General features: G+C 41.3%; 1 protein-coding gene across 3 annotated transcripts; it reads right to left on the bottom strand.

The window, feature by feature from the left end:
* Window positions 1-3,437: 3,437 nt before the first annotated feature.
* tril (TLR4 interactor with leucine-rich repeats) lies at window positions 3,438-25,122 on the bottom strand. Of its 3 annotated transcripts, none has more exons than XR_011889715.1 (3): window positions 24,377-24,587; window positions 5,343-5,409; window positions 3,438-4,387 (listed from the first exon to the last, which is right to left on the bottom strand). XR_011889715.1 is itself a non-coding variant. In XM_072283197.1 (3 exons), exon 3 carries the CDS (start codon window positions 19,005-19,007, stop codon window positions 16,749-16,751), a length of 2,259 nt encoding a protein of 752 aa, XP_072139298.1. In that variant the 5' UTR covers window positions 19,008-19,557; window positions 24,377-24,609; window positions 25,048-25,122; the 3' UTR covers window positions 7,382-16,748. The 3 variants fall into 3 exon arrangements, 1 of the variants encoding a protein (XP_072139298.1); XM_072283197.1 differs by lacking the exons at window positions 3,438-4,387; window positions 5,343-5,409 and adding exons at window positions 7,382-19,557; window positions 25,048-25,122 and having other exon boundaries at window positions 24,377-24,609; XR_011889714.1 differs by lacking the exon at window positions 5,343-5,409.
* Window positions 25,123-27,568: the final 2,446 nt, after the last annotated feature.

Here is a 27,568-nt window from a genome sequence, read left to right as displayed (position 1 = left end):
GCCGTGCGTGCTTTAGCCAAGCATTAATGATGAGAGTTATCTTTCACTGTTCAAATATTACCCTCACAAATAGTCAGAATCAATATATTGCCAGTATGCAAAACATGCCAGAATTGATTGTGGTCCGATGCCAGGCATAAAACACAGGACAATACCATAACAGACAACACAATAGCAACCAACAATTTACAAGATAATAGATGTGAGCAATCAACAATTAGCAGGATGGTCACATGCACAAAGGTCAATAATCAAACTTCTATAAATGTGAACATATGAACAGACTCAATAATTATCAACAGAACAAGGAGACCAGGAAAGACTAGGTAACAGATGCTGCAGGGACAATTAAGGTATTACACCTGAGAAAGCTTTGTTGAGAAACTGAATAGCTACAGGTGATCAATACGTGCACTCATAAAAATAAATTCACTCAAACTACTATGTAGAGAACAATAGAAATAATCGTTTGCACTCAGTGGCCACTTTATTAAATACATCTGCTCTAATCAGGCAATCATGGGGCAGCAACTCAATGCACAAGTTTTGACCCCCCCCCCCAAATGATTGGCATCTAGAAGTATACGAGCAGAGTTAGTGAAGAACAGATGGACTGGTTGTGAAAGGGGTTCAGAAAGCAGACAGGATCCTGGGCTTTACAAAACGTCAAGGAGTTACAAAAGCAAGAAAGTTGTGGTCTGTATTTATTGAACATTGGTTCAGCAGCAATGTGCTCTGTATCCAGATCTGGGTACCTCCCCCCTTCATTATTATAAATACCACAGTCAGATGACCTTGCAAATCCCATCTGTTTTATTGAGAGCTATACCAGCCTCCCCTGTCCCTCTATGTAACAAAATACCCACATTCCAAGAAGCATTCGGTAGATCTGTTTTTGCACTTTGTCTGAAGTGTTTGTATCATTCCCCCCATGTCAATGACCAACAGCATCCAAATTTGTGCAGGAGCAGCCTGCAAGTGTCACTGTGTTTCCAGCCCCAACAAAGCATGCCCACAACTTACTAACACTAACCTGTATGCCTTTGGAATGTGGGAGGAAACCAGATCACCCAGAGTAAACACACACGGTTGGGGAGAATGTACAAACTCCTTGCGGAGGGGTGGGAACTGAACTCCAATCGCTGATCACTGGCATTATAAAGCATTACACCAACCACTAGTCAACAGTACCGTGTGAGCTTCAGCTGAGCATTAATGATGAGAGCTACCTTTTACCATTCAAATATCACCCTCACGAATAATACATGCAATCATAAGCCACTAGGCAACTCAAGCAAGTATGCATGGAACTACAGCATTTGTAATAGCAACTTCAATGTCAAAAAGTAGCTCAATGAGGTTCATGGAAAGATGCCCTTTAAAGGTTCTCTGGAAGGTACGGTTGAGATAAAGTATGTCTCTATTGAAGGCGGTGTAATGCATTTCTTCCCTCCACTCACCTGCAGGTCACCCTTGGGGAAGGTGTAACACTTGCTTAGCTTCCAGTCAGGGTCATGTGAAGCCAAGGGAGCAGGTGGTGGATGGTCATATGAGCAGCTGGTGTGTATCACAAGTCCTGGTTATGTGATCACTGACGCCAGGCAGACAATCTCTGAAGAGTGTCAGTAATGTCTGGGGTCACCCGTCTTCTAAAGACACTGCCCAGAAGAAGGCAATGTCAAACCACTTCCATAGAACAATTTACCAAAACAATCATGGTCATGGAAAGATCATGGTCACCTACATTGTATAACATGACACATAATGACGGTGCTGATGCCCTTTAAAGGGAGGGGAGGGAACGTCGACTCAGGCCATGAGAGGCCTGTGTCGGGCATTTTCATGCCTTACAAGGCACAGATTGGAAGTCTGTGTGGGGTGCCACTCCTCGCACAGACACTAGAGCAATGTGTGGTTAAGTGCCTTGCTCAAGGACACAAACACACTGCCACAGCTGAGGCTTGAACCAGCGACCTTCAGATCACTAGACGAACGCCTTAACCACTTGGCCACATGCCCTTTAAAGGTATAGTGTAATATCATATTTAGGGAGGGAGGAAGGTTTGGAATTTGAGTAGAGGACAGTTTATGTGAGGGATAAATTTGATGGTTTTACTCTTCTGTGTTCAACTGCAATTTGCTGCTTGTCGGGTTAGCAGCGTGCAAATTGTGTGCTGCTGTAGCAGTAATGATACTTGCAAAATAGTTCGATGTTATGAAGGAACTGACTACAGAGAGGGTGTAAAAGGAAGATGAGGGACAGCAGGGGAATGCTGAACAAATTCCATGTATTCTGGAAATCATCTCTGAAAACCTGTTGCCAACAAGGAATACGGACAGTGTAGGAGGAAGGGTTAGATTGATCATGGAGTAGGTTTACATAGGTCTGTACAACACCATGGGCTGAAAAGCCTGTTACTGTGATGCACCGTTTTATGTTCTTATATAGTGTTCACAGAAAATGATTTTCATAATTGCAATATTAAAGGTCCAAAGAATCAGGCTTGAGATTTTAGGCAATTGTGATCTCCTTCCTACTCTAGAACTCAAATGTGAATAAGCATACAAGAAATGCTGAAGCCAACACTATTATTGATACAATTCTTCATGTACCTTCTTCCCCCAAGTTGTGAAACTTCTGAACACCCTACCACCCTGTACACATTATTTATGACAATGCCACTTTCATAATACTTTGTAAATTTAGCTACATGTCATATAATGCGCTTTATGTTACTTGTATACACACTGTGTTTTGCACCTTGGTCCCAAAGGAACATTGTTTCATTTAGCTGTACACATCTGTATGGTTGAATGACAATAAACTTGAACAATTCAGATCTTCAACAGTACTGACCGTGCTAGTAAGAAAATTTCACAGAGGCAGGATCCCCTTGATAGCTCATTCAAAACAAAAGTATTCGAATAAGCAGATACACAAGAGATTCTGCAGATGCTGCATGTTTTTCTAATCATTAGTTGTCTATTTGGCTTCAGAAGCTTCACAATTGAACACAACCCAGATCAGATTAACTGACTCAATAGCGATGATGAACTCAGTCTAGACTGGTAATTGCAGAAATCATTAACCAAGAAAAATTATAAATTCCATGGTTTTTAAAGATGAATTAAGTACTTGTTATGGTGACTTCCTCTGGGACCTTAAGAGTCCTAAAGCACGGAAAGAGATATGTAAAAAAAAATCCACTGCTTGCAAACTCTGCACAATGTCAAAGCAAAAAAACTTCCACTCCTTGTGACTGCTTGTGACATCGCCACAATCCATTGTTTGGGCGAAGAATCATTAATTCATAAACTGGATACTTTCAAAGTTTCACAGTACATTTATTATCAAAGTATGTATACAGTATAGGACCCTGAGATTCATCTTCCTGCAGGCAACTGCAGCTTGAAACAAAGAAACAGCATAGCACCTCTTTAAACAAAGACCATCAAACACCCAACTCACGCCAAAAAATAACAAATCATGCAAACAGAAAAAAAGTGAGCAAATAACACACCGAACATGAAACATCAAACCTCAGAGCCTCTGAAACAGTCCAGCAGCCATAGCCACTGAGACAGTCAGATTGCAGGCCACAGCGTACAGAGCCAGTTCTGCACTGAAGTACCTCGATCAAATCTGGTTATGAGTCATTTAGAAAATAGTCTACACTTTCATTCCTTTTACCAAGATGTTTCCTATAGAGCAGGAGTCTAGGACCAGAGGGCACAGCCTCAGAATAGAGGAACGACCATTTAGAAGTTTAGAATATGAAGACACACAGTCCTCTTTTATTGTCATTTAGTAATGCATGCCTTAAGAAATGATACAATATTTTCTCCGGTGTGATATCACAAAACACAGGACAGATCAAGACTGAAAAAACTAACAAAACCACATAATTATAACATATATTTACAACAGTGCAACAATACCATAACTTGATGAAGAAGTCCATGAGCACAGTAAAAAGTTCAAAGTCTCTCAAATGTCCCACATCTCACGCAGACGGGAGAAGGAAGAAGAACTCTCCCTGCCATGCCCGATCACAGTCCGACTCTGAGTCATCCGAAAAACTTCGAGCCTCTGATCAGCTCTCCAACACCGGGTACTGAGCGCCATCTCTATCCGAACGATTCGACCTCAATCTCGGTTGCCAACAGCAGGCAAAGCCAGGGATTTTGAGGCCTTCCCTCCGGAAGATTCCAGATCACGCAGTAACAACAGCAGCGAACTGGCGTTTCAGAAATTTCTCCAGATGTTCCTCTGTGCTTTCACGTCTGTCTCCATCAGATCAGAATTGTCCACGGCCCCTATTTAACGGATACGATATCATTTTTCACTGGAGGGCTGTGCACACGCGGCGTGCTGCTATCTCTCCTCCTGCAGAGATAAGGAGGAATTTCTTTAGCCAGAGGTTGGTGAATCTGGTACCACAGGCAGCTGTGGAAACCAAGTCATTAGGTGTATTTAAGACAGATTTAAAGCAAATTGGTTCTTGATTAGTCAGGGCGTGCAAGGTCACGGAGAGAAGTCTGGAGTTCAGAGGAAAAATACGAACATTTGTAGGTCAGCCATAATGCAGACACAATGGGCTGAATGGCTGAATTCTTCTCCTATGTCTTATAACACTAAAATCCTTTTCCTTTGAGTCTGGTTTCTTGCTAGAAGTGTAGTATCATTTAATTCAGTATTATAATATTAATAACTGCCCATCTGCTGGAAACCTGTGCTTCCTTTGTCTTATGGCCAATGCTTTCAGCATTATCCTATTACATTCCTTAAAACCAATAGGCCTGTTGCCACTAAATCAACCCCCTCCCCTGTTGTTGGATGAATCACTGGTGGCGGTGAGTCTGCTTACTGGAGCAGGATAATATGCCCTGACTCAATGGTGTTGTAGCAACCTCTCACACAACATCTGCAAAACCAATTGTTGACTTCAGGAAGGGGAAGGGGGGGGGGGGGACATGCAGAGCCTACGTTGGAGGGTTGGGGGTGGAGAGTATTGGCAGCTTTAAGTTCCTGGGCGTTTACATATTGAATGATCGGTTCTGGGCCCAGCACACGGATAGAATCATAACAAAGGCACATCCGTGTCTTTGCTTTCATGGAAAGTTAAGAAGGTTTGGCTTGTCACCAAGTAACAAACTTCCACAGATGTACTGTCGAACATATCCTAACTGGTTACATCATGGTCTGGTTGGGCAATACAGAATCATAGGAAGTTGTAGGGAGTAGTTCATGATAGGCATGGGTACAGCGTTCTCCACCGCTGGTTGTTTCTAGAGGAGGCACTGCCTCAAGGTGACAATAACTGTCATCAAAAAATACCCACCATCCAGGCTATGCCATCTTCTCACAGCTACCATTGGGCAGGAGGTACAGAAGCCTGAAGTCCTTCACTATCGGATTCAAGAACAGTTACTTCACTTCAATCATCTGGTTATTAAACCAACCGGCAAAACCTTAATAACTAGCTGAGCAACACTATGATCACTTTGATTATTTTATACCAAAAATGGACTTTGTTTCTTCCCCCAGACAGTTAATCTGATCAACCATTCTCGTTAGCCACCCCACCCCCTCTATCTATTACCCAGTCACTGCACTGTAAACACTTTAAACCACTGTTTATAATGCTGTTTACATGCCGGTCTTTAGGAATTTACGCACATTTTATTCCAAATTCATCCGTTAACCTTTAAACTTCTTATAATTGTTATAATCAGTCAAGAAATAAAACCTGTACACAATTTAACAATGAGATTATGTCTTACTGAAACTAGTCATTACTCTTCAACCTTCAGGCTCTGGAACCAGTGTGGACAAGTTTACTCACCTCAATACTGAACGGATTCCACAGCCTATGGACTCACTCTCAAGGACTCTACAACTCATGTTCTCAGTATTATTATTTGTGGTTTTTTAAATTGGTACAGTACAACAGCACTGCATCTTCCTTTACACATCCGTTACTCATCAGTGTTTGTGTGTAGTTTTTCATTGACTCTATTGCATTTCTTTCTTCTGTGAATACCCACAAGAAAATGAATCACAGTGTTGTATATGGTGACATGGCATACTATGATAATAGATTTACATTGGACATAGGGGAAGTTAATAGACAAATGTTGCTGTTACTGGCACATTGAAAAAGTTCCAGTTCAGGACAGGTCTGTTTTTAAATCACTGCACCTTCTAGTTAGATGCTTATTCATGGAGCCATTCCTCACTGTTACAAAGAGGTATATTTTGGGTGTCTGGTTGTTGGAACAGACACCAGTATTGAATATTCAAAGAGGTTCTGCTAGATGGGATGTGTTACCATTATAAATATGTAATTATGCAAATCTACCTGATTATATTCAAGTTAAGTAGGGAAGCATAGTAATTGAAACTGCAGTTAATTATTTAATGTTAAATGTGTGTTGAATACTTATTAAAAAAAATTGCATCAGGAGAGTAAAAATTGTCTTGGACTCTTTCTCATGAAGGTTTGCTGTGCGAATAAGAACTTATATACTGTATTTCTCAGTAAATCAAACACAAGAGAGTCTGCTGATGCTGCAAGTTCAAGGTAACACACACAAAATGCCAGAGGAGCTCAGCAGGTCAGGCGATACCTATGGAATAAACAGTTGACATTTCAGACAGACTCATCATGAAGACTAGAAATGAAGGGGGAAGAAGCCAGCTTTCTTGCTTCTGATGAAGGGTCCAGGACTGAAATGTCAATTCTTTATTCCTTTCCAGAGATGCTGCCTGATCTGCTGAGTTTCTCCAGCTTTTTGTGTGTTACTCTTAAATTTTTCCCCAGTTATAGCTCTTGTATGGCTCAGTTTTAGTTTAGTCACAAATTCTTGATGAAGGGAATATCCTCACCCAAACATCTTTCAACATTCATGGCATTCTGCATTTCCAGAGGTTCACCACCAACACCCCCCACCCACTGGTCCCTCTTTAGTTACAACTAAGTCAAGATGTGATTTTGGCGGTGGTTATTTACTGATTCAAACATACCAAAATGTTACAGCAAGTCGGTAAGCTGAGATGTAGCTGTTAACACAATTGCTTTACGGTGCCAGTGACCCAGGTTCAATTTCCACTGCAATCTGTTTGGAGTTTGTACGTTCTCCCCAAGCCCACAAGGGTTTCCTCCCAAGACTCTGCTTTCCTTTCACATCTCAAAGGCTTATAGGTTAGAACTTTAGCTGGCTACTTAAGTGTATTTGGGTGGTGAGAGCTCATTGAACTGGAAGGGCCTGTTACCGTGCTGTATCTCTAAATAAAATAAAGATATTGTTTATTTTGGAAAGTGAAGAACAATAACAAAACCAAGTATGAAAAGTATTTTATTAATTGTACATACAATTTTTGATTCCAGGCATCCTGTGTCACAATGCTATTTTCACCTGAATAATTTATGTATTTAAAAGAAATCTTTAAAATAACTGGTACTTATAACTAAAACTAATACAAAACCCAAGTCAGGAAAAATCAGATTGCTGAAGTCAAAGCTGCTATCCAGTAGCAAGGCAATTTCACACAAACCAAAGTTGCCACTGACTTCATTACTTAGGTAACCATACTCGGCAGTTGCCAGAAAGAAAATACAAAATCGTCACATCATCAGTGAATTCAAAAATCCTTACTCAAGGAGAATCTGAACAGGAACTTCTTCACTCAGAGACGGGTGTAAATGTGGACTGAGCTTCCAGTGGAAATGGCAGATGCGGGTTCATTTGTATAGCTACATGGACAGGAGGAGTATTGTCCGTGTGGAGGTAGATGGGACTAGGCAGAAGAGAAAGTTGGCATGGGCTAGATGGGCTGGAGGACCCGTTTCTGCTCTGCAATTCTTTCTGATTTTATGACTCTCTGACCAAAACTGGAGGAATTCATATAACATGGAGAGATAGACAGTAAACAAAAATTGGCGAGAGATTTACAGGGTGAGGCAATAGAAGGATTTGATGAAATTTTAGTAATGTTTAACAGAGAGCCAAAAGAGAGCAGCAAGCACAGAGTAAATGAGACTTCATACAAGTTAAACCTGCACGTGTCCTGGATGTGTTCATGCTTACAGAGAACAGAATGAATACGGCTAGGCTGGAGAGAGTTGGAATAGTTTAGCCCGAAGGTTATGAAGGTGTGGATAAAGGATTCAACTATATCTGAAATGAGGCAAGATCAGAGCTGGAAATGGGTGGTCCTAATGATAGCATCCATCATCAAGGACCCTCACCATCCAGGCCAAGCTCTCTTCTCCCTGCTATCATCAGGCAGGAGGTACAGAAGCCTTAGGTCCCACACCACCAGGTTCAGGAACAGTTATTATCCTACAAACATCAGGCTCCTGAGCTGGCATAGATAACTTTACTCTCCACATCACCAAACTGATTCCACAACCTACAGGCTCACTTTTCAAGGTCTCCACAACTCGTTCTCTGTATTATTTATTTACTTATTTATTTCATCCTTCCATATCCAGTAATACAAGAAATTCTGCAGATGCTGGAAGTCCAGAGTAACACACAAAATGCTACAACAACTCAGCAGAATCTATGGAGAGGAATAAGCAGTTGACATTTCAGGCAGAGGCCCTTCACGGGTCCTGAAAGGGCCTTGGCCCAAAGTGTCGACTGTTTATTCATTTCCGCTGATGCTGCGTGACCTGCTGAGTTCCTCCATTTTGTGTGTGTTTTAAAACCACCATTCTCTCTGATCCACACCTGGCCTTTATTTCCATCCACTATTCCCCACAATCACTGGGTGAGCTCCAATCCTCAAACAAAAAAAAATCCGGTAAATCAGCAAGCTGGAGTGATTAGGTAGCACTGAGGGGTCAGTTTACGAAATGGAGAGTAAACATTGTTAAACAAAAGGGAAGAATCTGAGGACTCCGTTGAATCACGCAGCAACCCAAACTTCTTTCACAAAACACATCAGAACTAAAGCATTTATACAAAAAACTCTTCCAAATGGTTTAAGTCCAATCCATGACTCATTTCTTTTTCTGACATTTATAGCCAAACTTGTTCTCTTAAATTTTGGTGAATTAGTTAAACCCGTAAGGATTAACAGCTCAGTGAATAACTATTCATCCAGTGAGTGGCTACAGTTTAGAATCAGACTAAAGGAGGATTTAGGAGTTTGGGGAGATTTGTTGTGTCACTAAAGACTCTAGCAAATTTCTACATACAATATGTACTATGAGAGCATTCTAACTGATTGCAACACCATCTGCTATGGAAAGACCACTGCACAGGATCAGAAGAAACTGCAGGGGGCTGCAAACTCATCCAGCTCCATCACGGTCACTAGCCTCTCCAGCATTCAGGATGTTTTCAAAGGGCCATGCCTCAAAAAAGGGGACATCCATCCTCAAGGATCCCCATTACCCAGGATATGCCCTCTGCTCATTACTACTATCAAGGAGAAGGTACAAGAACCTGCAGACACGCACTCTCAATGATTTTAGGAACAGCTTTTTCCCCCTCTGCCATCAGATTTCTGAATAGGCAATGAACCGCTCATTGTCTGTTTAGAAATCTGATGACAGAGGGAAAGAAGCTGTTCCTAAAACATTGAACTCTACCTTACTACTTTTTCTTCCTCTCTTTTTGCACTGCTTATTTTTTAAAATTGATTTATTGTAATTTATTATGTATTTCACTGTACTGCAGCCAATAAATTATGCCAGTGTTATTAACCCCATTTCTGATGTTTAAATGATGGGTGAATTCATCTGAGAGGGTAGCTGGGGCTTGGAGTTCTCAGTGATGTGGACAGTTTGATGACCAGCCTTGGCAAGTGATGCAGCTTTACAGAAATATTTTTCCATTATTTACTTCTAAAGTTTTATTTTACAGAAAGCTAAGAGAGATGGAGGCTTAGCATTACCTAACTTTAGATTTTATTATTGGGCAATTAATATTCGACATATGAAATTTTGGTTACTTGACCAGGATATACTATCCATTCCTAAATGGGTAGCATTGGAATTACAATCTGTTCAGGGTTATACACTTGGCTCTATTTTAGGTTCCTCTCTTCCTTTTGATTTGAAACGCCTTAAACAGGTGTCTAACCCGATAGTTAAATATACCTTACGTATTTGGTTTCAATTCAGAAAATTTTTTGATCTTAATCAATTTGGGTTAGCGATTCCTATTTTAGGTAACATATTTTTTCCTCCCTCTTTTACGGATCGTGCTTTTCAAATTTGGAAGACTAAGGGTATTTCATGGTTTTTGGATTTATTTTTAGATGGTTCCCTTATGTCTTTTGAACAATTATCTAATAAATATAATTTATCAAGAATACATTTTTTTAGATATCTACAAGTTAGAAATTTCCTAAGTACTATACTTTCTTCCTTTCCAATGCTTCCTCCTACATACATTTTAGATACTATAATTAACCTTAATCCATGTCAGAAAGATGCATCGGCTATGATTTATAATATTATTATGAAACTTAGGAAAGCTCCATTTGATAAGATTAGGGTAGATTGGGAACAGGAATTGGGGTTTATCATTTCCGTGGATGACTGGGGGCAGATTTTACAATTAGTCAATACTTCCTCTATTTGTGCTAAACATTCCCTAATTCAATTTAAATTTGTTCATAGAGCACATATGTCCAAAGATAAATTAGCTCGCTTTTATTCTCATATTAATCCTTTTTGTGATAGATGTCCGGGGCAGATAGCCTCTTTAACTCATATGTTTTGGTCTTGCCCTACTCTGGAAACTTTTTGGAGAGACATTTTTAATATTATCTCAAAGGTATTGAATATAGATATCTCTCCTCACCCTATTACTGCTATCTTTGGACTACCTAAAATTTCCAGTAATCTTTCTCCTTCAGCCCGTAGAATGATTGCATTTCTTACTTTAATGGCGAAAAGATGTATCTTACAACATTGGAAAGAGCTTAATGCTCCAACTACCTTTTTTTGGTTTTCTCAGACGATATTATGCTTGAATTTGGAGAAAATTAGAAGCAATCTTTATGACTCCTCATTTAAATTTGAACAGACCTGGAGATCTTTTATTCAATATTTTCATTTAATGTAATATATACCCTTCTTGTTTTGTTTTACTGTTTTTAATGGAGGTCGGGATTGAGGACGTGATTTTAAGTTTTTTTAACTCTGTTTGGTTTCAAGTTAGCCCATTGCTTTGCTTTGCTTTTAGTTAGTTGCACGGTGGGTTTTTTTTGGGGTTTTTTGTTTTCCTTTTCTCTATTGATATATATATAAAAATTAGTATACTATTATGTTACCTTGGTACGTTATGTTTAAATTACATTGTTTGTATCATTTTTTTTGTATTAATATCTTCTGTAATTTTATTATATTCTAACAGTGTATTAGTGCCTATATGGCTTACCTTTTTGTATACTTATTCAATAAAAAGATTTTTTAAAAAAAGTTTTATTCTAATTGGCTGAAACCTGCCCATACTTCCAGCTGTTTATGTTTATCATCAGCAAAGGATGTAGATGTATCCATAAATCAAGGTTTCTGATGTTACTCATTTATTTCCTGAAAACTGATTATTTGTTTGATTCAAACTCTTCCTGTTTGAGTTGAGTTGATAGACAGTTAGGAGTTTTGTTCTCATGTCTCTTGCATCCTTTGACTAATATTTAACAGATGTTCCAGTTGGAAAAGTACACATTTCAAAACACTTAAGATATACCATAAAGAGTACATACTTGATGAAATTTCCTGAAAAGATTAACTGGATAAGAAAAGCTCCAATTAGTTGTTATTGTATTTGATTTTTAAAATGCAAGCATATGAAAAGAGCACATTTCCAACTGCAGGGATTATCTGCAGATCCAAGTAGATGAACAAAAGGTAACAGTTTGGATAACAGTAAAACCAATCCGCATGTCTACAAGAATATGCATTTATCTATCTGCGTCATTGCCCAAGGTGCTCATGGAGGAAAAACTAAATACAAATGAAAAAAGTATTAGATCGATATTAGGAATAATCTTGAAGAGCAGCAGATGGAGAGGCAGTGAATTTTAGCAAAAATACTCCAGAGTTTGGGACGTGGTACCTGACAGGACAATCACCAATGATCGAGCAACCTGGAGCAAGGATTTCACAAGGCATTAACTGGAGGGTTGGCGAACTCGGGGGATATACAGTGCAGGTAAGTGTCTACTAGGAAGGAAGCATAGTACTGAACAAGCATGAAAATTTCCATAAATGTAGGATATATTTAAAATTCTATGAGTCAATGTCTCAGATTCTCAAATGTAGCAAATGCCACATTAGAACAAACTTCAGACTAATTATCACAGAAATGAGTTACTGAAAATATCTGTATTTTAGTTAGCAGTCTTTTAAAATCTTAAAAAGAATGTTATTAGACATCTAAAAAGATAAAAACATTATTAGTTTGATCGCTGTATTTCCCTGATTGTTTAATTAATTGTCTCTAACATGACTAGACTGAATTATTTTGCCCAAAATTCACTTTCAGTACTGAAAGTTATTTAGGTTCATCTCCCTTGCCCTCTTTGATGCTTTCAATGTGAGCTGATTTGAAGCGGATTTGAAAATAATTAAAAATTATCAATGCCAATTAGAGAAATTACATTTCTTTAGTGGTTTACTCTAAGCAACTGCTTTGAAACTCAGTGGAGTTTTTGAAATTCTGCTAAATGAACTGATAAACAGAATCCTACTGACGTTTGCTAACTAATTCAATTATGGATCTTCAGCAAGTTGCCCACATGCTAATGAAATTTAATGAAATGGAATGATTCAAAACAACGTTCTTAGTGATTATCAGCAAAAAAGTTTTTTTTTAAAAAAAGAAAGAAAATCATTCATCTTCTGCCTCCTTCTACGGAGAACATTGAATGTAGCAAAACCAAATTACAAGGATGTTGCTGGGGCGTGTGTTTAGGGAAAGTTTGAATAGGTTTGGATTTTATTCCCTGGAGCATAGGAGCATGAAGGGAGATTTGATAGAGGCATATAAAATTTTGAAGGGTATAGATAGAGTAAATGCAAGCAACTTTTTTTCCTTTGAGGGTGGGTGAGACTAGAACTAGGTTAAGGATGCAAGGAGAAATATTTAAGGGGTAACTTCATCACTGAGGGGGTGGTCGGAGTGTGGAATGAGCAGGCAGTGGTAGCAGTGGATGCAGATTCGACTGTTTCCTGCAACATTTATGGGAAGTTTGGATAAGTACATGGTTAGGAGGGCTATGGTCCAGGTCAGATTGATGGGACTAGGCAAGTTAATACTCAGTTCAGATTAGATGGGCTTTGACTCTATGCATACATTGCTGAAATACCATTTATAATTAGGTAAATTTACAACGGTTTTCACTAATCTGTCTAATAGCTTGCAATTTCTGATCTACCCCTGAATTTCTGAGTGAACAGTGAGAAAACATCCTTCTGAAGGTAAAGGTGACACTGACTGACAATGGCAAATAAACCGTTTATACAAACAAACATCCTAATGCTGCATCTGGTACATTAGTTTTCAGTCCATGACACAGAACTATGTAATGCATGGCTACTGAGTCCAAAGAAGAGCCTGTTTCTGTGCTGAATTTTTCTATGACTATGACTTTTGATGGAGCAAATGGCCGTCTTCTCCATTGTACAATTGCATTCTGAGCTAAAGTGAACCTATTTAAACTTCCTGACTCTGCAAAGGAATGGCTTCCACTGGCTATCCTTCAAAAGAATTCAAAGTGGATCAGCCTAGGTACAACTCAGTAAAGAAAATATGAAACAGAAGACAATAGTTTAGCTCCATGTCAGCGAACAACAGAAAATCATAAATACACGAGATTCTGCAGGTGCTGGAAATGTTGAGCGACACACACAAAATGCTGGAGAAACTCAGCAAGCCAAGCAGCATCCATGGAGGCAGTAAACACTCAATATTTTGGTCCGAGACCCTTCAGCAGGAATCCTAATGAAGGGTATCAGCCCAAAACGTTGACTGTTCAGTCTTAATTGCCTTTTTTTTAAGGTGCCTCTCTATTTGCTGAGTTCCTCCGGCATTTTATATATTAAGCGACAGAAAATTATTTTTCGTTCTTATCACTGTGTTGAAATATGATAGTTAATTAAGAAATCATCAGGAGACCAGATGCATCAAAAATAGATACACAAGTACTATGCAGGAATTTTCAATAGAGACATTAATTGTAATATACCTTAGTGTCTTACAATACCAATCACTCAGCTTCTACCAGGTGAAATGTTCAATAGAGCAAATCCACCGGCTCTACTTCGAAGAGATTATAACTTTTACTTTACCAAATGTTCTAGCCAATCACAAAAAAAAATACACATTATGGGACAGTCGTTACTATTTTGAAATAGCAGTGCATTGCTCTCCAAGGGACTCTGAAATGATAAATACTGCATGTTGCTTTGAAGTGCCCTTTATTCCACCATGTAGAAAAGTGAGTAATCCCAGGAACACTGAATAAAGTGAGAGACACATAGTTTAAGATTTGACACAAGGCAAAATTAGCATGGTTATCTTGTGGTAACTGAGCCAGATTTGTCAGCTTTTTTTTTACATCTTTTTTCCTCTGAGTCAGATGATTTGGAAGTTTAAACCTCCAATTGAAATACTTGAGTAGAGGAATTTACAAACACAGTGCAGTACACATGGGGGAAGCTCCGCTTTATCTGAAACGCCACCATATAGTTGGGGTATTACATGATGGCTTCATCTATCTGTTCAGATGAATGGAAAAGTATCTGAGAATCATGGAGCACTATAGCACAGAAACAGGCCCTTCGGCTCATCTTGTCCGTGTTGGACTGTTGTTCTAACTAGTCCCATTGACCTGCACTTGGACCATAGTCCTCCATACTTCTATCCATACATGGATCCAAACTTCTCTTAAATGTTGAAACTGGACCTGTATCCACCACTTACACTGACAATATTGCACACTCACACCACCATCTGAGCGAAGAGCTCCCTTCAAATTCCCCTTTCAGCCTTAACCTATAACCTTTAGTTCTAGACTCACCCAACCTATCCCATTGACCCACATCTGGACTATATCATACATTCCTTATCAAAGAAGTAGTGTCATTTTGCTGTCCAGCCCAACATTAGTCCCTCAATCAACAATAAGAAAACAAATAAACTGGTTACTTAATCTGTCTTTATGCATAAATTATCTGCTATTTGCCTTACATGCAAACCATAAACATTTACAATTCACATTGGCTTTGAAGTGTCTGCATGTACTGAAGTCACTGGGAAAAAAAACATTGAGGCAAATTCTTTCTTCATCCTTACCCAAATGTAGCAGACATTGTCAAGCAATATTATTACATTTTGATAGACAGATTTGATCTCGACCCTAAAGACTGAAACCATAGGTTAGCTGGACATAAGCTGTGGGCAATTCCCAACAGCACTCTGCAGATAAGATAACATTTTGTCAATCAGAATTAACAAGTCAAATTAATAATGAAACATCACAAGCAGAATGCTGGCAGAATTCAACAGGTCAGGCAGCATCTACGGAGGGGGATAAAGAGTCAACGTATTGAGCTGAGACCCTTCATCAGGACAGGGCAGAAAGAACGCAGAAGCCACAGTAAGGTGGGGGTGCGGAACGGAGTATGAACTAGCAGGTGATGGGTGAGACAGGTAAAGGTGGGTGGGTGAGGGACAGGGATAAAGTGGGAAGCTGGGAGGTAATAGAAGAGGGAAAAGGCTGAAAAACCAAGGAAAGAACCATGGAAAAAAGGAAAGGAGGGACATCAGAGGGAGGTAATAAGCAGATGAGAAGGGGCAAGAAGGTAACCAGAATGGAAACAGAGTGGGGGGAGGGGAGAAATTGTCAGAAGTTGAAGGTCACGGCATCAAGTTGGAGCTACTCAGATGGAATATGAGGTGTTACACCTCCAACCTGAGCTTGGCCTCATCCTGGCAGCAAGAAGGCCATGGACGGACATGTCAGAATGGGAAATGGGAAGCCAAACTGATATGACCAGCCACCAGGCAGAGCGAAGGAGCTTGACAAAGCAGTCCTCTGATCTGAGAGTCTCACGGATGTAGAGGAGGCTGCACCGGGAGCACAGGATTCAATAGTTAACCCCCACAGACTCGCCTCACCTGAAAGGACTGCTTGGGGTTCTGAACGGTGGCAAAGAGGGAGATGTAGGGACTGGCGTAGCACTTGCAATGTCTGAAGGGACAAGTGTCAGGAGGGAGATCAGAGGAGTGGCAAGGAAATCAGTGATCAAGGGAATCACAGAGTGGAAAGTGGGGGGGGCGTGGGGGGAGGAAGAAAAGAGAAGGTGTGCTTAGTGGTAGGATCCCAATAAAGTAATCTTAATTTTTAATTTTATTTGTCACATGTACGTTGAAACATCGAGACATACGGTGAAATGCACTGCTTGCATTCAACAACAAACAGTCTGAAGATGTGCTAGGGCAGCCCGCAAGTGTCACCTTGTTCCCAGTGCCAATATAGCCTGCTCGCAACTTACTAACCCAAAGCCGTATGCCTTTGGAATGTGGCAGGAAATTGGAGCACTCAGAGGAAACCCACGGGGTCATGGGTTGAATGTACAAACTCCCCAGAGACAGTGGAGGGATTAGAACTCCAGTCACTGATCTCTGTAAAGATGGACGTAGAGACAAAGGTGGCAAAAGTTACAGAGAATGACGTGCTGAACAGCCTTGAGCAACGGCTTTCTTATTGATGCGCTCTAATCACCATATCGTTGCCCAATATCTTCCCTCCTTAAATTAATGTCCATGAGTCGGTCAGACTGGAAGTCCATCAGATCTGCCTCGTTGAGTTGATACATGACTGATCGTGATCTGTTGGTCTGGAAGCCTGTACAGTCTCCTGCCGAGACCCCGGAGCCCATGGAGCGCAGGGGACGGCGCGTGGAGTACATCCGCCGCACACTGACTGGGGTTCTTTTCCTCCGTAGCTTCCTCAGCACCTTCGACGTCCAGATGAGTAGTCCCAGAAAAACTAGGAAAGCATTGATGCCCGACAGAATCAAAATGAAGTGCTGCACATCCAGGGGACCTCGCTTTAGAGGCAACGTAAGGACACCGAGGCAATGGTCACGGGATGCTATCTGGCACACCCGGTCAGCAATGACACTTTCCAGGCACACAATATAAGGCGTCTCCTCCCGCAGCTCCCTCAAGGTGACCCACTCCGACTTGTCCTTGACGTATATGAAGCGGTGGAATGTCACCGGCTGGCCGAACCTGTCGAAGAGCACACGGAAATGCACGGCGTTCCGGAAACCCGGGTGGGCCACCTTCCACCGGATGGTAGCGGTGGATGAGCTCACCTCGCCCACCGTCAGGTTGGCAATGTAGAGCTTATTGAACTCACAGGGATCGGTTATCAATGGTTTCTGCACCACTTTATCCTTGGCCTTCAGGAGATAATACCGCTCGGATTTCGAGGATATTGGGAAAGTGGTGTAAGGAGTCAAAACATCCAAGGAATCCCGAGCTGTGGTTAGAGATACTGGGGATTCCCGTTGAATTGCGCTGACTGTAACTGGTTTGGTTGGCCTTGGCTCTAGAACGAGATGCTTGTCTTTAGGCGGGCTAGTGACTGTAATAGGTTGAGGTGATGGCTTCTGCTGCAGGCCTGTATTCCCAACAGTGTGCAAGTTGTCTTCATCCAAGATACGTTCTTGGTCTGACTGAATGTTGACTTGGTCCACACTCAGGGCTCCATCGACCATAGAGCCTTTGGAAGAATTTAACAGCGACTGCGCCTTACGAGGATAACACATCTCAGAGTCCGTCAAGTAATCCAGATACTTTCCCTTCAAACTGAGGGGGTTATTGCACAGGACAAACATGGTGAGCAGCCTGCCCTGAGCATGAGCTAGGTTCATCCACCGCTTTAAGCCTGTCAGCCGGCAGTTACACGTCCAATTATTGTTGCTTAGATCAAGGCTGTATATAGAGTTGGTAAACGCAAAAGTTTCTCCAGGTAAGTAGGTCAAACGATTGCTTTTCAGCTTCAGTACTTTGAGAACCGTCAGGTGTTTAAACGCCAATGGATGGATAGTGGTGATCTGGTTGTCACTGAGATCTAATTGTTCTAACTTTACTAGAGGGTCCAGCAGCTTACTTGGGATTTCCCTCAGTAGGTTACCATCAATAAACAGTTCCTTCAACCCATGGAGGCCTCCAAAGACTTCAGAACCGAGGTAAGAAATCTTGTTCTTGCTGAGGGAGAGACTAGAGAGTTTCTGTAGCGTTTCAAAAACCCGGTTTCCAACATATTTGATATTATTTTCATCTAGGACTAAAGTTGCCAGTGATGTCAGGTGTGTAAACATGGCACTGTTCTGTAATGAAGTCTGGTTATTCTTGGCGAGGTTTAAATATACAAGGTTCCTTAAATTTATAAAGGTACTCCCACTAACAGCATGGATCTTGTTGGACTCCAACTGCAGGTAATGGAGATTAACCAAGTGTTTGAAAATCGCATCTTGCAAAACCTCTAAAGAGTTCCCATCTAGTCTTAATTTAACTAAGTTTTCTAGGCGTGCAAACACGTTGTGATTCAGTTTCGTTAATCTATTGTTATTCATATTTAGAAGCCTCAATCGCCGGAGATAATTGAAAACATTGGCAGGTATGTTTGAGATGATGTTGTTACCCAAGTACAGCTCCTCCAGCCTCGAAAGTTTCTCAAAAGTTTTCGGGTGAATGTGTTCAATCTTATTGTATTGCAAGTCCAATCGAAGCAACTTGCTAAAGCTAGTGAAATCCACGTCGGAGATGTTGCTGATGAAGTTGCCCCCGAGGCTGTAAGTAAGGACATCCACGACATTTTGCCGCGCTTCCGGGACAGCCCGGAGACCTCGGTTTGCGCAGAGCACATGGCGATGTTGACAGTCACATTGTTCAGGACAAAAAGAGTTGGCGGAACCGATCAAAGAAAGAAACATCAGCCAGACCATCCGTAAATTTTCCATTCCAGTGGTCAGCGGCTTTGGATATTATTATCTTTTGCATTCCGTCTTCCATGCAAGGGTTTTGCCTGACGTGAACCTTTCGGCGGAGACGGAGAACGGACGATGGTGATATGAACAACACGGCCCTTCGGATCAATGCTTTTCTAAATACATGCCCGAGAATGAAATCTCCCGGTTAACTTCTTTCGCAGATTTCATTTGGAAATGCAATTAAAATTCCCCTGGCAGTGAAGAGTAGGCCAACGTCAGCAACGATCGCTGCCCTAACGCCCCCTACTAAGAACAGCAGTAAAACCGTGACCCTATCGGTGGCTCACAGTGCCGAAAGCGCCAAGACGCAAACAAGGAACTTTGGATAGGGACCGATTTAGAAAAAGCATAAATATATGCCAGGAAAACAGCCGGAAATTTGTACTTCCCCGCATTTCCCTCAAGAGACTTCAGCCAAAAACGCAGATGTGTTTATGCAGAGGTCGAGCAGGGAGTGGGAGTGGTGTAATATTGAGACGTATTATCCAGGACACTTTCACTGCCGGTAGCTTCAAGGAATCTGCGAACACACAATAGCGTGCTTCAGTTAGAGCAAGACACGTGTGATTCTCATTCACATATATGTTTTCTTTAAAACCTTAACTCGTCCGTTTGAAAATAGTGAAGACATTTCCCCTCAATAATGCATCATTGCAATCAAAGTTAATGCTCTTTAGGAGTCTCTAATTAAAGATCAAGAAAGATTATGAAGGTTGTATTATCACTGTTGTACGTTGTAACAGATAGGACAAATGCGGATGGCCGTCAATTTTAACATCAAATTGAATATGCACATTACTGATCGAAATGCAAGCCAGTAAAACGAATAGTTAACTTATGACCCGAGGTAATTTCTAAGGTAAGGACATGTTCGGCACAGCATTGTGGGCCGAAGGGCCTGTATTGTGCTGTAGGTTTTCTATGTTTCTGTACAATATAATGCTAAAATATGATTAAGGAGAATCTTCCACATATTAACAATGTTTCATCAAATAATAAGCATAAATTGTATCTTTAAGTGCTGGTGGAACTCGGCAGATCAGGCAGCTATTGAGAGGAATAAACAGTCGACGTTTCGGGCCAAGACTCTTCATCAATGTTGGAAAGGATCTACAAGACCATACTATAGGAACAGAATTAGGCCATTTGGCCCATGGCGTTTACTCCGCCATTTCGTCGTGGCTGATCCAATTTTCATCTTAGACCCCATCTTCTGCCTTCCCCCTGTATCCCCTCATGCCCTGAACAAGCAAGAATCTATCAACCTCCACCTTAAATACACGAGGGGTGATTGATAAGTTCGTGGCCTAAGGTAGGAGGAGTCAATTTTAGAAAACCTAGCACATTTATTTTTCAACATAGTCTCCTCCTACATTTACACACTTAGTCCAGCGGACGTAGAGCATACAGATCTTGGACCTCCAGAAAGTGTCCACAGATGGGTGATTGATAAGTTCGTGGCCTGAAAGGAGGCGATGAGTTATATACAGCTCTCGTTACATGGCCTGAGAGAAGGCGATGAGTTATACGGCTATCGTTATATGCACATACAGTTCAACCCTTTGAATGATTATGCAGAAAGTTTGAAGTTAATAACTCATCTCCTTCTACCGTAGGCCACGAACTTATCAATCACCCCTGCTGTGGCCACTTTCTGGAGGTCCAAGATCCGTATGCTCCACGACCGCTGGACTAAGTGTGTAAATGTAGGAGGGGACTATGTTGAAAAATAAATGTGGTAGGTTTTCTAAAATTGACTCCTTCTGCCTTAGGCCACCACGAACTTATCAATCACCCCTCGTAAATAAAGACAGCCTCCACAGCTGCCTGTGGCAACGAATTCCACAAATTCGTCACTCTCTGGCTAAAGAAATTCCTCATCTCCGTTCTAAAAGGACGCCCTCTATTCTGAGGCTGTGTCCTCTGGTCTTAACATCTCTCACCACAGGAAACATTCTCTCCACATCCACTCTATCTCACCATTCGATAGGTTTCAATGAGGTCACCCCTCATTCTTCTGAATTCCAGTGAGTACAGGCCCAGAGCCATCAAACGCTCTTCATATGACAAACCATTCAATCCTGGAATCACTTTCGTGAATGGCTGTGGGGAGAAGCCAGAGATGCTGCCTGACCTGCTGAGTTCCTCCAGCATTGTGTGTGTGTGTGTGTGTGTGTGTGTGTGTGTGTGTGTGTGTGTGTGTGTGTTTGCTTTGGATTTCCAGCATCTACAGAATTTCGTGTGTCTATGGTATCCATTAGTATGGATTTACCTGCTTTTCAAACTTACACTGGAAATTCCAGCCCAAATCCCATTTGAACTGATTATACATTTTACGCCGCAATAAAAATCTCCAAGAACGTTTACTTCATGTAATGGTGTCTGATTATGAAGATCTCCATCTGTAAGCTCCATCGGAAGAGGGGCCAGTAACATCACGAAGGATCCCACACACGCTGCTCATGGAATGTTTGTCCCATTTCCTTCAGCGAGGAGGCTACACAGCATCCACGCCAGGACGGCCAGACTCCAAGAAGCAAGGCAAGTCAACACCTCCGCCCACTAACCCAGCACACGATTTATTTCCTGTCAGTCACCTTATGCACAGACACTCCCGTGCTTAGCATCACTTTATGGACGCTAGTATCTAGGTATACAAGCTATCCTATGTATTTATATTTATTGTGTGTTATTATTGTGTTCTTTCTCCTATGTTTTTTTCTGGTGCTGCATCGGATCCGGAGTAACAATTATTTCGTGTTCTTTTTCGCCTGTGTATAGGAAATGACATTACACAATCTTGAACCTTGCTTGCATTTCTGTTGTGATCGGCTTGGCTGAGCTAGTCACTGCCTTTACTGAGAATGGGATAGATAAGGTCTGCCGAACTAGGAACTTAAGGAAATAGTAAAACCGCGAAATGGTAGTTCCCAATCCAGCCCTCCTATAAAGGGGGGAAAAAAAGGTATTTGTGCAGCTATTTTACACATTATAGATTGCATAATATGCCGAACACAACTCGTCTCATACAACAAACAGAATTAAATATTTAAAATGATTGTGTACTCGTGAGCTGTGATTTGAATTTTAAGATTTTCTTTGGTAATTGTTAAAGTGAAAATTCACAGAAATCGCAGTTGGAATCTTGTGCCAACCAAGGCCATTCCGTGCAGGAACTTAGCAAAGATCAAATCAGTACATTTGAAAACTTGTTAATATTTTAAGAAATTTTTGCCTGTGTTATTGCAGTGCTGGGCATTGTAAGATCATGCCTGCTTCACTCAAGGGTTAACGGCTGCAAACAGATTGACTCTTGGGGGCGGAGATACAAAAAGGCAAGAACTCCGGCAACTTGCGAGGAATTTTAAAGAGACAGTCCACTTAGCTACTCAAAGATAGTTTTGACGTGAGCCTTAAATATATTTCTCAGCCAGTTTATCTGACGAGTTCATCATGTCCTTTTCAATTAGAGATCATATCGGATTCAGATTTATCACATGTACTGTACATCGAAACATACAGAAATACGTCCTTTGCGTTATTGGTTTTGCAGGGGCAAGATCAAGTACGCGCTTAAGCAAATGCACATACACGTGCACGTTCTTGTACGCATAATCCCCTCTCTCTGGCATCTCCGGAATTTAAAAAAAATGTGTCTTTATTATTGAAGTACAGGAAACCACAATAACTTGTTAACAGTTTCGCGTATTTAAAGCGGCAATTACCAGGAGTGACAACAGGCAAAGGTTTGACACCACACAACATAAAAAGCAACACGCACACACAGTGTTGAAGGAAATCAGCAGGCCAGGCAGCATCTATGGAGAGACTTCTCAGCCTAAAGCGTGGGCTTCCGGCGATGCTGACCGAGGTGCCAATTTCCTCCATCCAGCATTTTGTATTCCTCAAGATCAAAAGTATTTGCAGATCCTCGTGTGATTACGCAACGCAGACTAAAAATATGGTCAAAGAGGCAAGATACAAGTAAAAGTTTAAAAGGTAAAAAATGTGATAGAGAGGGCGATGCTTTAAGGAGGGAATCCCAGAGTATGGGAAAAATTGTAGGCAGGGCCACTAACGGAGAAGCGATTTAAAATGAAGGTGATATAACAAGTGCAGATATCTTGGAGAGTTGTCAAAGGTTCCAGAGTTAGCTGTGGGATCACGGCAGGATTTAGAACAAGAACGAGGGTCTTCAAACTGAGGCCAGAGCTGGTACAAATGAACACGGGAATAATGGGAGACTGGTGAAAGTTAACAGAGATTTGGATTATAGAGGGAGAGTGGGCAATGCCCAAAATTCTGGTTTTGAATAATCTGGAAGCAGAAATACAAAGCAAACACAATTTGTTCTCTCATGAATTGCATTCTCCCTAACAGTTTAATGCACTTCAAAAGTTAGGTGCAGCACGTTCGTAGTTAGAAACTGAAATCCATCAGGGGCGTAAACCAACTTCAGCAGCAAACTTCACGAGGAAGACAGACCGCTAACAAAAGAGCAATCCCCGTTTTAAATGAGAGATCACACACAAAAATGCCATCACAATAGGAACAAATGTCCAGTTAAATGGAAGATTTGGTTTAAACTGAGGCAAAGACAATCTGCTCAGCTTTCTTCAGAGGTGAGTTGTCAGCATTTGAGTGAAAATACTTTAGAGATTATACAGAATAATATAACTGCATCAAAAACGAGGGAAGTATTTTTTAATCTTGGTGAATGTGGGCTCAGGCGTGTTGACACTGTTGGAAGTAATGCACCAAAAAGTTCAAAATTCACAGTAAATTTATTATCAGAGTACGTATATGTCACCATATACCACCTTGAGATTCATTTTCTTACAGGCATTCACAGTAGATGCAAAGAAACACAATAGAATTAATGGGGGGAAAAAACTACACACAAAGACGGACGAACAACCAATGTGCAAAAGAGGACAAAATGTGGAAATACAAAAACAATAATAAAAAAGTAATAAATAATATTGACAACATATGCAGAATATTGAAAGTAAATGAGTCATTAGAATGAAATATTCACAGATGTAAAATGTGATGGTTGACAAAACAGCAATATCATTCATAAGTCGGGTAGCCTCTTCCATTTCAGTTATTCGTTAGCCAGCACAGTATGATGCAGCAGAGATAAAGAGCTGGAAGTTGAAAATGGCCAAGTAATGGCAAGAATGACTTAAATGAAAACAGGTGAGGGGAAAACGGGATATTGAGGAGTCAGCACAAAGCAAGCACGAAACTATTTGTGTTTCTTTCTCCGGCAAGGAAAGCTATTGTTTCCCAGTCGAGCCGCTCAGGGAAGCAGGGTGCATTAAATGAAAACTTACCGTTAGTTTGTCTGTCCAGACAAGCTCGCCCCTCTCAGAGGGAGTAGTAGTATTGCCAGCAAAACACGGCGAGAGGGGTTTGACTCCCTCAGAGGGTGGAGTTATATGTACCAGCAGTCCAGAGCCAGAGACATTAACCCTTCTTGTTCCGTAGCTGGCAGCAGTCGGCTGAGGAAAATCTTACCTGGCCTCCTAAATATCCAAAACCAGTCACCCGTTTGCCTCAATTCAATCTGGGTGGTCAAAAAGTACAACTGACTCAAACACAAACATTAATCACTCTTAAAGAAAGGTTGCTGTTTAGAAAGAAAGGATTGAAAGGGTGTATTTTAGAATGAAAGGAAACCCGCAAGTGTCGTTTACTAACCTTAATCTGTACGTTTTTTTTAAAATATGGACTCTACATGGTTACAGGGAGAACGTAAAATGTTTCACAGAGACAGTGGCGGGAATTTAACCCTCATTGGTAATCTGAGGTACAGTAATGCGATAACCGCTGCGCCACATTGCCGCCATTACGTTACTATGCCGCATGTTTTAAACAGTTTGACCAAAAACAAAATCAAAAGAAATTCATGCACCTTCCTAAAACAGTTGAAGTTCAAACTAGTTCAGAGATTCGTTTTAGACAATTTACTACTTTAGAGGGAAGATCGTCTAATCCTCGTTACCTTTGCAGGAAGGAAGAGAATTTTATGGTTAATAGTAACTGTGGTCCTCAACCAATTCTCAGATATTTGGCCCCGGGCACCCCGCAGAATCAGCTCACAGGATGACTAGCTTCCCTGAGAGACAAAGGAAATTCCTACTTGAAAATGTTTCCCATGTGTGCTAATTGGATCCATAAGATGTGCAAAACCTGGATGGTAGTTCTGTCCTAAATGTTGAATATTACGCCTAGTTTTGTCTAGTAATGATCATTGATGTATGGGGTGTAGGTCGTGTCCAGGGAGGGGTAGCGCCTCTGGTGAATGGGGCTTGTTATGTCCATACTGGGGCCGCTGACTCAGCTTTGGCCCCACCAATCACACAGCCCTCCGCTGTGGCTCCAAGTAGCTGTTTGTGCGATAGCAGCCATACCCCAGGACACCGCTTCAACCGTCGGGTCTCATACCCCGGTCAGCTAGAGATATGCCTGTTCTAGCATGTGAAGTCAGCTCTGGCAGACTGTGCGGATGAGATCTACAGTAACACATCCAACAGCCAGGAAGGCGGTTCTGCAACACTTCATGGAGGGGGAAGGGTATGACGAGCTACAGAAGTCATGGTCATCCGCTGCAATCAAGGATGATTACTCGTACCCGTACCACTGGACCCGGTCCTCTGAGGTCAAGAGAGTGAGTTGGGTTTTCCACTTTAAAAACTCTCGTGCACGGGTCTCCTGTTATTGTTGATGTGATGGACAATCAACACAATCCCCGAAACTCGGAGTGAGTAGAAAGGTAAAAAAAAATCAGGAATATGGCCGTTTAATCAATTTATTTATTTAGCGATACAGCGCAGAATAGACTAACCCACGTATTTAACCGTAGCCCAATCACAGAACAATTTGCAATGATCTATTAACCTTCTAACCAGTACGACTTTGGACTGTGGGAGGAAATCGGAGCACCCGGAGGAAACTGCGTGCCTACAGGAAGAATGAACAAACTCCTTACAGAAATGACCTTCGAACTCTGAACGCTCCGAGTTGTAATAGCATCGCGCTAACCGCTACACTACCGTGGCGCCCTAACCAGCAGAATTCTGCCCAAGGAAAGTCTGGAAATTTTAATCGGCGTTCTGTTGTTCACTTCTGGAATGCCATGTAATGCAGGAATTTTTATGGAGTTCAGTATATGAACATAAAGTTGCAGTAATTTCCCACTAATTACAGTGGGTAACCTGTACAACACATCATAGACACACACAAGAGATTCTGCAGATGCCGGAAATTCAGAGCAACACACACAAAATGCTGGAGGAACTCAGCAAGTCAGGCAGCATCCATGGAGAGGAATAAACATTTAATGTTTCATTATGATAACTCAACATATCATACAAAAACTCTTTTGCCTACTTATTTTGTAAGGTGTTCAGCTTTATTTGAAATAGATGAGGAACTCAGTAAGGATGTGAAATACTTGAGAAAAAATGATGCCAGTGCTGGGGGAACTCAGCAGGTCAGGCAGCATTTGCGGAGAGGAATAGACAGCGACCTTTTGGGCTGAGACCCTTCATCACAGGCTACTCTGGAAACTATTATGCATTCTAACCACTAGCGCAGAGATGTAACCTTAATGTGTTAGTTCTGATTTTTTCTTATCAAAATGTTCTCAAATGCTTTAGACTTTTTATAAACAGAAGAGATTCTGCAGGTGCAGGCAACCTTGAGGGACACAAAGTACTGGGGGAACTCCGCAGGTCAGGCAATATCTATGGAGAGACTTGTTAGAACTTTAAGGTCCAGAACATTGCAGTTTCTGGAAATCTGAAATATTTATTTTATTTCTCTGTCTTTCAAAATCCCCGGCCTTGCCTGCTTTTGGCGACCGAGAAGGAGGTCGAATCGTTCGGACAGAGATGGCGCTCAGTACTCGATGTCGGAGAGCTGATCAGAGCTCGAAGTTTTCGGATGACTCAGAGTCGGATTGTGGTCGGCATGGCAGGGAGAGTTTTTCTTCCTTCTCCTGTCTGCCTGAGATGTGGGACATTTGAGAAACTTTGAACTTTTTACTGTGCTCATGGACTTCTTCATCAAGTTATGGTATTGTTGCACTGTTGTAACTATATATTATAATTATGTGGTTTTGTCAGTTTTTTTCAGTCTTGGTCTGTCCTGTGTTTTGTGATATCACACCAGAGGAAATAATGTATCATTTCTTAATGCATGCATTACTAAATGACAATAAAAGAGGACTACATGTCCTCATAATCCATTAATCCATTCTATTTTTTTGTAAATTTGGAGATGCAGCAGAGTACTAGGCCCATCCCTCTTAACGAACCCACACTGCCTAATTACACCCGTGTGACTAGTTAACCGACTAACCCATGCAGGAGGAAACTGAAGCATCTGGAGGAAACCCAAGCGGTCACGGGGAATGTGTACAAACTTCTTGCAGACAGCTGCAGGAATCCAACCCAGGTCGCTGGCACTGTTAAACTACTACAACACTGTGCCACCCGATATGGAAGAGAATGCTGAGGACA

The sequence above is a fragment of the Mobula birostris genome, chromosome 19, assembly GCF_030028105.1.
Source record: "Mobula birostris isolate sMobBir1 chromosome 19, sMobBir1.hap1, whole genome shotgun sequence".
NCBI classification, from domain to species: domain Eukaryota; kingdom Metazoa; phylum Chordata; class Chondrichthyes; order Myliobatiformes; family Myliobatidae; genus Mobula; species Mobula birostris.
The sequence above is the reverse complement of the archived record's forward strand: the minus strand, read 5'-3'. Positions and strand labels throughout refer to the sequence as shown.

Coding starts and splice junctions, on each gene's coding strand:
- tril (XM_072283197.1), bottom strand. CDS start 19,007: ATGGAAAATTTACGGATGGTCTGGCTGATGTTTCTTTCTTTGATCGGT.